Here is a 12,918-nt window from a genome sequence, read left to right as displayed (position 1 = left end):
TGTAGCTGTGTTGTGGAAGGGAAGGAGAACTCTGTCTGTAACTAAACTTCTGTTACCTTATTTACTCTGCTAAATTGCAGTCACATTACCAGAAGAACAAAAAGGTTTGCTCAGCTAGTCATCTTGGGAAGGTAACATAGATGGCTCTGATGTAGCAGTTACAGAGGGGATTGGGAGACTGATGTGGTTTCAGTTATTTCCTTGTGTATGTTTTGACTTAAGTTTTGATGCTTTAGCACTTACTGCTGGTGCCTCGTGTTGGCATTATCCAACCTGTCTTGAGTTGTAGTAGTATTTTCATGCTCTGGTCTTAACACAGACCTTACTCCCCACCCTTTCCATACTGCCTAGCTAGCTTTTTTTACCCCTGTTATTATAGTAGCCAGTAATAATGTGCTTTCAGGGATTTCTATAATACATCATGCCATGTTAATAGACCAATGCTGTTTTAAATTTAGATTGTACTCTAATTAAATTCTGATCTGCAGAGGGTTCTGTTTCCTCCTGTGTCAGTGTTACTTGTGCCTCTAATATAGGAGGGTGATTGTTTTCTTCACAGCTTGATTGACTCTCCTTTCATATTGAACCTTTTGCTTGTCTCTTAATATTTTCTGCCCCTTTTCTTGTTTCTGTAACTCACTGGAAATCTGTATGAACTTCAAAGGAGACTGTCTTCCTTAGAGATAAGTTTCCCTGCAGTATGCCTATACCCTTTGTCTGCTGCAACTTATAAGATACATTAAAAATAAAACCTGAAGTTTTGGAGCAGTTTCTCAGCTGGTGTGAATATCCACTTCTCCCAGTTAAAAATTCCCTGTTGTGACTGGGTACAAGGATTCCTCTGGGTTGTGGTGGTGTAAGCATTGTATTCGTTCACTGGTAGCACATCCTATTTTAGCTCTAGCTTGAGGAAGAGCCTGTGGAGAAGCTAAATTGTCCTAAAAGATGAGAAGAATCACAAGTTTGTAAATGAGGTAATGGCACGCCCTATGTTGTGCCCCCACAAAGTGGAAGATTCATGAGCCAAATGCTGAACAGATCAGTGTTTGGAGTCTGTCCGTACTGGAATTAAAAATCAGATGAGGCAGAAGGTTTGCTAGTTTGAGTCTGTGCAGTGTCTGTGTGATCCTGGACTGTATGGTGTGATTAGGAATGTGATTCTGGGTATGAGGTGAGCATGGGCACTTCTGCTCTCAAAGACATGCCAGTCTGTATGTGTGCTTGAGCTCTGATGTGAGGATAGCAGGGATGAAGGCAATATTCAAGGTGAAAGCTGTGAAGGCTCAGTAAGTGTATGAAATGGGGAGGTACAGCTCCATGGCCTGTACTGAGTTCAAGGGCTACTCCAGAGGTGGGCCATGGTAGCACGTGGGAGTCCACAGCTATGCAGCTGAGCCCAAGCCATTCTGGTTTTTGGCTGGGATGTGCTGTCCTACACTACTCTGTGAGCTAGACTCTGTAGTAAGCAGCAGAGAAATAGCCTAGATAGTACCAAAGGAGAAGGGCAGATGGAAAATGTATGTGGAGACAGCAGAGTAAAGAGGTAGCATTGTAATGCTGAAAGACCTGCCAGGCTCAGCTTGGACAGGATGACACTAAGAGTGTAGTGAAAAAGCAGAGAAATGCATGTTGAACCGGGTTTACTGGAGAGTGCAGTTTGGTGTGAAGGTGTCTTTGAAGATGACTGCAGATGCCTTTGAATGAGAGTAGAGTCCAAGAAGGTTGGGTAGTGTTTGAGCATTGCTCCCTGTTTCTTCTCCTCCAAGTATCTGAGAGTGCAAGGTGTTCTGGCTTTTGAGTGCCTCTTTGTCTTTCTTGCCTTTCCTCTATGTCTGAGCATGGGTGCACCTTGCCTCTCCAATCAGCCCCAGTTTCTGTGTGAGGGAGCCTTTTTCCTCCCCATGCTATGCACAGAAGTTCCTTCTTTCTTTAGCCCTTGGGGATGCTCCTCCTCCCTACCCTCTGATTCTAGTTGCAAACACACCTCTGTTTCCTCCAAATGGGAACACATGGCGGGGGGGTTCTGCCTACCTCTTCAGTGTGGCTGGGGAAGCTGCACAGTGTTCGGAGGTGGGAGAGCACACAGAGGCACCCCCTTGCATCCCACATCTTGTGAATATATATTCCTCTCTCTTCTCCTTTCATATCAGCGTGTGGGGCACCTATGTTCTGACCTCGATGTTTGAGTGGATGGGGGTCTTCAACCCTGCCCTTTCCCCTGGTGTGTAGTCATGTTCTTTAATGGTTACTTCTCTCTGCACCTTCTCATGTGTCTGTGCATTTCTGCTGCTGCTTATACCTGTCCTAGGGGAGCATTATTGGCAGGGGGGCCCTTGCTGGCACACTAATGTGTGAATAGTTTCTGTGCTTTTCTTCTGATCTCCTCTCTTCCCTTCTCTTTCCCTCTCTCAATGGTGTGTCCAGAAAAGGAAGTCAAGCTCCAGTGTGCATTTGATGGTGAGCACCTCCCGTAAGCTGCCTGCGATTCATGTGTCCGCCATTCTCATGCCATGCACGCTCGGCTTGTGCTCATCACCCTACATAGCATGTCTGTGCAGGGGCAGGGTGGTGGTGGTGGGGATCATTGTGCACTGAAAGGTCCATGTCCTCACTAAAAGGGCCCTGTGATCGTCTGGCCCCCGGCCAGTTGTACTGTTCCCACTTTGTGCAGAAAATCAACTGCTGGCAATGCAGTTTGACCTTCCCTGCTCTGAGTGTGAAATGAAAAAAGGCAGTGGTTCTCCTGGGCTCAGCAGAGCAGGTGCGTGTCTTGCCTGGACATGGGGCTTTGTCATTCTGTTGCAGAGGTGCCAAAAAGAGGAGCAGGTGCTTTGCCTGGTGTTGGTGCCATCATCCTTGGTGGGAGCCCTGCAGTGTAGAACAAACTGGGAGTCGCTCCAAATGTGGCAGAGACTGATGGGGCTCCACTGTTCAGATGAAATGTGTGGGCACAGCACCGCTAGGCAGCTCAGAGCTGCCAGTCACTTCTTTTTTTAGCATACTTACTGAAAAGGTTTGTCAAAGCCTTTATAATCCAAAACTTCCTTTTGTCCTGATCTTGTTTATGTATCCCAGCATGACCAAATACCTAGTAACTGCCTCCCCTGTCCTGTTCATTTCCTTTTTTCATCCATCCAGATGTTTGACTTCCACAGAATTTGTCAGAAAACTAGTCAAATCCACTCTCAAGGGAGCAAAGAGAAAATTGTCCAGTGCCGTATTGTAAGGAGGCATACACAGCCCATTAGATGATGCCTTTGTCTCTGACACTGACAGATGAACAGAAACGAAAGTACAAAAATTAGTTATTGCATTATCTCCTTTATACAGAAAAAGAACAGAAAATATTTCTCCCCTATTGCAGGTAGGAACAGGAATGTTATAGTACTGAGAAAGCAGAATAATTTGTTTCTACATTACTATCTGGAAGATATTTCTCCTCTTCCTCCTTCAATGACAGCTTAAAACTATGTAAACACAAAAAAGTAATCCCAAAGTACTGCTTGGAAAATCTGATGTGAGGGACTGACTTTTCACCAGCCCTGCCTTTACGAAACTCCAGGGCAGGAGTTCGTTGGGCCTTTCTTGCCCTTCTCTGCCCACGGCCAGCAATACTTAAATTCGCTCTGCGTGTTGTTTTAAAGCAGCTGGGATATGTAAACTCTGTGTCAGCCTCAGAAAACATGGAAGCAGTGAAGGTGGCTAAATAACCAGAGATGGCCCATGTGTTGGTACTTATTTTCTTTTAGTTGGCTAGAAATGTGTGTCCCTAGCGATATGATCACTGGTCTGTTTTTTCTCTTGCACCCTCTATGTTGTTTGTGCCTGTCTGTCTGTCTCTTGTCTAGCTCAGGAAGCACTGCCAACTGCTGTGCCAAAACTAATCATGTTACATAGATTTTTAAGAAGGGCCTGTCACCTTTTTAGGTGAATTGGCCTCTTTCAACTTGAGCTGTACCGCTGTGAATTACCAAGGGTTGTAGCCTGCCCAGTGACTGTGATGTTGGCTGGCAGTAGGAGGGGAAGGGGAGGGGTAGGTAAGAGCTGGCTGTGCTGCCTGGGGCTCTGGGAAGGGCAGGCCAGTCTTTTCCAGGGAAGGGCAGTTGGTTAGGGGGCAGAAGACACAAGTGTGTGCAGGAAGCTCCGTATGTCAGATACCTCCATCTGAGAAAGACCTGTGCAAAACACTTAGGCTAAGTCTTCTGCCTCTTACTTCCTTGGGACTCTGTCCTGGAGTAAAATGCTATGTGATTCTGTACTAGCAAACATGATACTTGGTCTTCTTCAGCCCACTGGCTGGGTAAGAGTATGATGGGTAAGAGTATGAACTGGGTGTTCAGTGCAGCCTGGAGGGTAGGCTGTGTGCTTTGGGTGTGTGTGGGTTTGCACTTTGTAAGGTGACGTCTAACACCTAACAGGGTGCTGTCAACTTTTTTTCAGAACAGTGGCTTCCTGGATGGTTTGGGTTTTTTTCCCATTTGGCTTCAGTTATAAAGCCTTCAGAAAATCAGAGTTATTTTTATATAGCTTCTTTCATGCTAACTTTATCTTCTTATCCCAATGGACTAAGAAAAACAGGCTGTGCTTTTCCCACAGAAGAGGTTTGGAAGATAGATCTCTGCATTAGGATCACTGTTTCTGAAGACGTACGGGAACCTCAGTGCTGTGTGGAGGGGTGGACCCAGGCATTGACAGAAGATTGATTGTACTTATGCCACAAAATAGCTTGGGGATTCATTTTTTCAAGTTGATCTGCTCCTCTCTTACATGCACAGTGGCCTGTCGTCTCTTCTGCCATCAGGCTGGAAATACATGCAGGAAGCAAAGCTCTTGGAAGGCCAAAGTCTTAGGACAATGTGGGGATGTATAGGAAGAGACAGTAAACAGTAATCTGTAAAGTGTTTCTCCTTTCTTAGCTTTGGGGATGAGTGTGCGTCATATGTTCTTTTTTCTCCCATGGACTTCTAAAGAATTCATTCCTGCCTGTCTCTTGTACTGCCTCCCTTCTCCACCTGCCCCATCTTCCTCTGTTTCTTCTCTCTCCTTCTCCAAAAGGGATAGCTAAGCCAAGGCATGCTGCTTGTGAAGAAAAACTGAAGTATTAGTAGGTGTGTGTGACGTCTCAACCTCATAGGATCTTTCTCTGGTTGACATAATTAAACCTTTGGCAGATGTTTTCCAGCTCAGCATTTGACTTTTGCATTCTTTGTGGTGGTTACAGGGTGATGAGGGCCTGATGTTTTGCAGTATGAGTTTGCACTCCCCAAGAATGGTGGGATGGAGAGCAGCTGCGATGAGGTCACACTGCTGTGAGCTTCCACCTAGTACCCCTGACCTGTAAACCAAGGAGTTTGAGTGAGGCTCCTGCAGTGCTGATTTTGACATTGTTGATAGTGCCTGGCAGGAAGAGAGCTATGTACCTGGTGTGGGGGTTACATGGCAGTGTAACTGTGGGCCTAATTCTCCAACAACTGACTGGATTTGTGGGCTAGGAGCTATATACTAGTGGACACAGGTTTGGCTTCATACAAACATAGACTGCTCGTTCCTGACATAACCAACGTACATGACCCAATGGGACATTCCTTTGCAGCAAGCTGGTGACTGCCTCACTGTTGTGCTGTGTGAATGCAGGAAATGGAGATTTTATTCTTCTACCACAGCTACAAGAGAGACTGAAGAGGGGAATGATGAAAAACTATTGGGCACCATCCAGAGGACTTGCTACTTGGGGAACTACATGGCCTTTTCCTTGTGTCCCACCCCCATCTCTTTCCATGTTTTGGTCCTGAAGTCTCTTTGTTCAGGTCACAGCAGGGACACAACACACCATACCTCACCTTTCTCTACCTTTTCTAGGGCTGACCACACTTCTATCTTGCATCAGTAGATTCCCTGAGACCCTCAGCATCATCACATATCTAGGACTGTTCCTGCACACTTTGGGACTCCTCAGACACGACTCCCATTTGTCCCCTGTTTGAGACTGCACCATGACTATTGCATGTCTCTCACTTCTGTAGTCTCTTCTTCTCGGGACTACTGCCACCTCTCATTCTTCTTCACCAAATACTTTTGTTGGTGCTCATTGCAGGATTCTCCCCATCCCTTTGGGCTGCTGCCTTTTTCCCTTCTGTTTTCCTTCCTTACAGCTCTAGCAGTCCATGGCGTTTGGGTTTTGGTACATCCCTTACAATATCTGTTGCCTCTGAGGGAAGGATGATGTCCAGCGAGCCGGGCAGCACTCCTTCCTCCCTCTTCTTGGTGATCGAGCCTGTGGGGAGGGGAGGGTCTGCGGAGATGGTTGGGGTTGAAGCAATATTGTTGTTTTCTTGCTGCCTCTGCTGCGCAGCAGAGGAACTAAAACCATGTTTTTCTGTCTCAGCCACAGAGCAACAACAAAACCAGTATAGTAAGCACTGCAAAAGAAACACCCTCAGTGCAGACGTCCATGGTATCTTCCCCGACCGCTATTTTTTTTTCCTGTTTGGTTTAATTTTGATTCTGTCCTCTCCCCTTCTCTCCTTCCCCCCCATCCCGAGTGCTGCTTGTGCTGCTCTGTTTCAGCTTGTGTTTTGGCTTCATTCTGTTGATGTCCCTGTGCTGCTGTGGGGCCTGATCACAGCCTCACAGGCTTTGGGGTGGGGGTGCTGAGCAGAGCTGTGGTTGGGTGTGGGGATTGCAGCTTGCGGGTCTTCCCCGTGTGCCATCCCTGTATAGTTCTGTGTGTCTGGTTCAACTGTTCCTGCTGGCTTTGGGGAGGCTGGTTTGGAAGAAGAGAATGGCAAGCTCCATCCACTCTCCAGCGCTCAGGAAATGGAGGATGGACTTCAGGACAGCACAGAAGAAAGGGCAGGCAAAGGGTTTTTAGAGGAATCCCTTGATGGCCCATTTGGCCTGCTTAGTTGGGCAGTTGATTCTCTGCAGCTCGCTGACTTGCTGGGCTGGCATTTTCTGTTTGGGCTGTGTGCAGCAGGCTTCATAGGGTGCCCTGTGCCTAGTATGTTTAACGGCACAGCTCGGTGTGGTCTGCCTCAGTATGCTTGGAAGATCAGGCAGCAGTGCAATGGGTGACAGAGGCAGATGGGTGAGTGTACCTCACTGTACCGTCATGGTCCCTGGTGCCCTCACTGAACCACCCTGCAAGAGTGATAGCAGTGGGAGGAGATGGTGCAGGATCCTGAAGTCTTGTCCCAGTAATGAAAGGATGAGTGCAGGAGCTAGTTAGCACCCGTAAACCTGGTAGCTGCTCTTTGTTGTGTGTCTCTGGAGAGTTGGATTTGGCAATTTTTGGTGGGTGGAAGGGTGGGACTTCATGTTTTTGTTGTTTGTTGTAGGACAAAGCGTTCTTGGGACACTTCATAATTTTCTGTTTTCCCTTCACTGGCTTTGTTCATGATAGTTTTGATACTAAGGGAGCCTTTCTAAATTATTAATTATTGTTGTTATTATTGGAATTGGATCTTATTTTAGAGACTTTAAGAAAAATGTGCCTTTTTTCACAGCCCAGTTCCATTAGAATTCCTCTGAGAGGCATTGAGGTGGTCTGGCTTATCACCTTTCTATTATGGAAATTATGAATGTCCCTTTTTTTAGGCTAAAATACCCAGCAAACTTCCCAAAAAACTGGGAGGCAAAGGCCCCAGCCCAGTATTATCCTCTCCCTCTTCTGAAACGTTTTCCAGTGAGGATGCTGCTGAGGGATCATTACTTCATGAACGGCTGCAGAGGGTGCAGACTGGCTGCTTGGTTGCCATCTGGCATTTGTGCCAACCTGGTTCACTGGAGGCAAATTGGGAATTAGGGGCAAATGCAGTGAAGCTGGGGGCTTTGTCTCCTTGTGACTGTAGCTTTTAGTGCAGCTTCTCTCTTCAGGAAACCTTTTGTGCAGGAAGTGTGTGCGTGCGCACTCAAGCACACGTGCTGTTTGGAGTTTGTGGTTTGATTATTTTTTTTTTTATGTCAGTCACCTTTTCTTCACTTGCTGGGGAGTGAAAAGAAATGAGAGAATGCTTTGGAACTGGAGTTTAATGATTCTTCCATCCTTTCCTAGGAGCCTCAAACAACTGTTGTCCATAATGCTACAGATGGCATAAAGGTAAGGGATGGGAGTGTTGCCAGAGAAACTTCTGCTTCTCTCGTCGTTCTTGTCTTCATGTGTCTTACTTCGGTTTCTACCTTTCCAATGTCTGGTTTGTAGCATGCTCCTGAATACTGCTGGCAGTAGACTGCGAGGGTTGTGTTTTGTATGGCTGTGGATCTCTGGAAGAGGCTGAGTAGGGACAACTGTTCAAATATTATCATCTCTTTCCTACTGTGGTGTGTAATCACCACTCTCTTTCATATGTGGGGTGGAAGAGAAGAAACATACAGGCACTTACGCACTTTTTTTTTTCCTTCTGGAAGAGGAGACCTGTTCCTCTGAGAAAGCCTAGGAGCCCTTCTTTAGCTTCTTGCGGCTATTCTTCTTCCAAACAGAAGCAACTCCCATTTGATCACATATGACAGAATTTGGTAACTTCTGTCCTTGTAGAAGTTCTGGGTGGACGGCTTGAATGGCTTGAGCACATAAAAGCTGAGCAGAGATGCTGTTAAGTTTTGCTTAATATTTGTCCTGCTTCCATCCAAATCTTCCTTATATCCTCCTCTCCCTTGCCATACCTGCCAATGTTTTTGCGCTTTTCCCCATCTTTCTTCACAAACAAATCAAACTATTTGCTCGTGTTCCTGACTGCTGATGCCTGGTAATGCTCTGTTCTGCCGTGCAGGGTTCCACAGAGAGCTGTAACACCACGACAGAAGATGAGGATCTGAAAGGTAGGTGTTTTGCCTGTGATTTCTAATACAGTTCAGTGCAGGCAGGGGATCCTGGAGATTCGAACATTGCCTTGAACTAGCTTCCCAGATTTCTGTGTCTGACTCAGTTCATAAATTTGCCATGACGCTGTGATTCCTGTCACAGTGAGACCATGCATTAGGGAACCAGCTGACTTGGCCTCTGTGGTATATAAACACTGTTGCCCTGGGCTAATTTGGTTTGTCTCAGAGTTGGAATTCTTTTCTTGCAAAAATCATAATCTGTTCATCTCCAGTCCATTTCTAGGTGGAAAATCCCTACCAGGCCCTTGAGGTTTGGAGTCCGGTTGTGTTTTTGTGCTTCCCTGTAGGTTACAGGGAGTTGAAACCTCTCTGTTACTGCTCAGTCACCCTTCTTACCCCTTTCTGGGAATCTCTTTAGTGACATGCACACACTTCCTTCTTTATTTTTTTCTCTTTGGGTCTATTTTTTGTTTCTAAGATGAAGATCATTCTCAGCCTGTCATCTCTGAATGGAAATTGTTTTTTATGTCCTTGACTGAGATATCAGTAGAGGGAGAGGCTGAGAAGAGATTTGGCACCTTTCAGTGACCATATCATAAATATTCTGTGCTTGTAAAACTCTTTAGGTGAAGGAGCTCCAAGTCCCATATCTGCTCATATTGTTTGAGCAGTTGTCCTTTTCCTGACCTCCCTAAAGAAGGACAAGCAGACATTTTCCTGAATGAGCAGGTTTGGGATGGATGAATGCAGTTTGCATTCGGAGGCAAACGTGTTACTAGTTTGCATTTTGAGGCAGAGGTACTCTCATTCTCCCCGTAGTCAATCTTAGTTACATATCCAGGGAAAAACATCAATTCTGACCCTGTGGTGTAGCAGCAAATGTCACCTATGTCAGGTGGGCTAGTTCCTGATGCTTTTCCTGTGGCTTATCACAAGCTGCTGGGTCCTTTTCTGAGGAGTCACAGGGAGCAGAAACACATGCCAGTGAGTAAATAAGCTCTGCAATACAGATTTTTTCAGATAAGACCTGACCTCATTACAGGACAGTATTCTAGCTCCCACCTTTTTGCCAAAGAGTAATTCCTGGTTTAAGAACCTAGCTTTGAGGACACTGGATGGTTTTGGTAGTGTGGTAATGAAATTGATTTATCTAATCTCTGCTGGATATCCATCCAGAACCTTGTCTCCTTTGGCAGCTGTTGTTCAGGAGGGGTCCGAGGCTTGAGCCAGTTGAGGCAAGGGGTCCTGTAAGTCAGGAATATGAATGCTGTGAGGACAGTAAGGCTAGGGCTGGAACGGAAGGGGGGGGCGAAGGAGGGCAGCTGGCCAGGGCTAAATCTATAAAGAATTGTATAGGGCTACATAGCTGCAGGTCAAAACTTAGAGTTGGTAGGGGGTTTTTTTGGCAGAGGTTAGAAAATTTTGTCACGATTTTAATTGAAGGAAGCGTTTGAATGGTGGTTGGGAGGGAAGGAGCTTGCACAGTAATGGTCTGTGCTATGGCCAGCTCTGGTAATTTTAGTGCTTCAGTTTTAAGTGTTCCTTTTCAACTCCTGCCACTCCATGTTTTAAGCTAAGGAAGCACTCAAGCAAAACTAAATGGACCAGAAGGTTTGGGGGTGTTGGAGTTCTCAGCATTCTGCATAGCCATGACTCTAGGAAAAGGGCAATGCTTGTGCAATTCCTCTGCCAACTTCTTGTTTTCAATAGACAACAGGTTACTCAGATCTGTTCTTGCTGTCATGTAGGAGACATTGTCTTGATCCATCATTGACAGTTGCCTCAGGGTTATGTTGTTTCCACTGTGGTGGGGCTAAAGGCAGCACCCCCCTGCCCTGTGTCTTTCTAAATTGCACAGCAGGTCCATGTTGTAGAGCTGTCTACTTGGCTTTGCCCTGGAGGATACTCCTGCATGTTTTGTGCCCAGCATTGTGGTTTCTTTAATGTTCTCCTATTTCCTTTCTCTTTTTTTATTTACTGAACTTGCGTGTTTTGTTTGTGTTTGTGTTTTAATTCCCTGCCATGCTAGCTCCCCCTCTCTCCACCGGGGATGGCAGCTCAGTGCTTGAAGGACGGAGGCACAGTGAGAGCAAAACACAGACTGAGTCCATGCAGTCCCAGCTTTCTCTCTGTTTCTCAGCCAGTAAGTCCAGGGGTGCAGTGCTTTATGGCATCTTTTTCCCACCCCTCCCTCCTCCTTTCCCATTTCTCCTTCCCCAAGATTTTTCCTTTCCTCAACTTCCTTCCAGAATGTTGATTTTTCATTTCCAGTACTCCAGAATAAAAAGAAATCATTTCCCTTCCTGCAAAATACCCTTCTTTGCACACTGAAAATTTCCAAACCTTTCCTTCCCTTTTTGGAAAAAAAAAAACCCCAGAACCTCATCCTAGCTAATTTCATTCCCTTGCTTTCATCTGGGAGAGATGTGGAGTTCTCTGCAGAGACACTGTCTTTTGGGGTTTCCTCGGGCAAGTCACTGCATCTCTTAGTTTTCCTTGTGGGAAATGGGGTCAGTGGTGCAGGTCTGCTTATGGAGGGGATGTGCGAGGCTGAATTCAGTCTCTCTTGTCAAGAACTTCTGAGCACCCCAGACACGGATGGTGCTCGGGAAGTACGAAAGGAACGAAAACCAGTTTTTACAGATTGCTTCAAGGATGCTTTGGAAGGGAGGCTGTGGCTGCTGGAAGATCCCACAGTGTTTCTGAATCCATTGTCAGGTGCTCTGAGTGAAAATCCTTGGATAATGTTGGCTCTGAGGGGCATTTCTCTGTTGTGAGCTTTACCTTGCATGTCTGTCTCACTAGCTCAGTTAGCTGGTACCGTGATTAGTCTGGTACCGTCTGCCTGATCTCTCCTGAATTGGCTGCCTCTGCAGAGGAGCCTGTGGCTGAAAAACTCTGAAAATTAATATGGAAAAAGGTAGTAGGTTGGAGAAAATCTAGGTGGAATTCCCAGCCTTTCCCCCTACACAGGCATACCGTACTAGCTGCCTGACTATTTAAAGCTATAATGGAAGGATCTGAGGATGCGAGATGGGAACATCTGGGGTATTTGATTCTGTCCAGGTCAGTCTGGGAAGGAAGGAACAGGCATGTCCTCTTCTGTCTCCTCCTGTCTTCCTTCCCTGTTTTCCTGCACACAGCACCAGTATCTCATACGATGCAGCAGTTGGAGCCTCTCTGTTACTTATTTTTGAATTAGGTCTAAGGATGTCAAACTGCTGGTTCGTGAGGTGCAATGGGAAAGGTGTTTTGCCCAGCCAGAACGGAAGGGAAATGATCTCTCCTGAAGTCCTTTTTGCTGTGAACTGTCCCCTCACTGCTTTCTTATTAACTCCTTCCTCTTGCTCATAGCAAGGCCCTGCTTGGTATGCTTAGGAGTGCCAAATCACTTCTCTGCCAGGTGGGACAGCATTCTCCCACCCCACTCCCCTCCGAGTTGAGATTTGCAGTGATTTGGATGCCCTACTTCCTTTCCCTTTCGCTTGCATCTCGTACTTGCCCTCGTGCTGCTCTGTCACTACTCCGACCAGTGTTTTAGGTCACCCTCAAACTACCTCCAGGAGCATTAGTGCGATTCATGCTATGCTCTGAGGGGTCTTCTGCACTGGTGCCAGTGTGGTCCCCTCTGAGCAGTGTCCGGCCCAGCTGATGCGTGACAGAGGCAGGAGAGCAGGCAGAGGTTGCTGGGATGTGGATGTCTCTGTGTGCCGACCAGGCTTGGGGCTGTGTGTGTTTGTACTTCTTTGTTGGTTTTTATTTTGCTTTCTGGTTTTTGTTTGTTTGTTATTTTAATGCTTACATTTGTTTTGCAGCTACACAGTCTTGTGAAGAGAAGCTTCTTGCCTGGGACAGCCCAGGGCAGACATTGGAGTTAGAGCGTGCTCGGTCGGAGCCTTTGCTAACTCCAGTAGTTCCCTTTGTACTTAACCGTGCACCGTGTAAGTTAGCAGCTGGGTAGCAGTAGTGGAGTAGTGCAACTAATACTAGATACCATAGATGTGAAGCTCCCCCCCTTCTTCTCTCCACCTCTGTGCCCCTCACCCCTCGGCCGCCCGAGAAGGGACGGAGCGCCCCTCTGAGCTAACCGCTGACGCC

The 12,918-nt window shown here is 46.6% G+C and overlaps 1 protein-coding gene across 9 annotated transcripts in view; it reads left to right on the top strand.

Moving 5' to 3' along the window:
• Nucleotides 1-12,918, top strand: part of CAMK2G (calcium/calmodulin-dependent protein kinase II gamma) — a 117,454-nt gene that overhangs the window by 94,430 nt on the left and 10,106 nt on the right. For 4 of the 9 annotated variants that reach the window (XR_774362.1, XM_010567766.1, XM_010567767.1 and 1 more), the window contains 4 exons: nt 6,386-6,454; nt 8,054-8,098; nt 8,769-8,817; nt 10,850-10,963. Coding sequence is in view for 8 of the 9 variants with exons in the window: in XM_010567766.1 (XP_010566068.1) it covers nt 6,386-6,454; nt 8,054-8,098; nt 8,769-8,817; nt 10,850-10,963 (277 nt within the window). In the remaining variant the exon portion in view is untranslated. Of the gene's footprint in view, nt 1-6,385; nt 6,455-8,053; nt 8,099-8,768; nt 8,818-10,849; nt 10,964-12,635; nt 12,913-12,918 lie in introns of those variants that run through there. The other 5 variants (XM_010567772.1, XM_010567774.1, XM_010567768.1 and 2 more) reach the window with 5 other exon arrangements.

The sequence above is a fragment of the Haliaeetus leucocephalus genome, unplaced genomic scaffold (genome assembly GCF_000737465.1).
Source record: "Haliaeetus leucocephalus isolate CR32 unplaced genomic scaffold, Haliaeetus_leucocephalus-4.0 Scaffold229, whole genome shotgun sequence".
In the NCBI taxonomy this organism is placed as follows: domain Eukaryota; kingdom Metazoa; phylum Chordata; class Aves; order Accipitriformes; family Accipitridae; genus Haliaeetus; species Haliaeetus leucocephalus.
The sequence above is the reverse complement of the archived record's forward strand: the minus strand, read 5'-3'. Positions and strand labels throughout refer to the sequence as shown.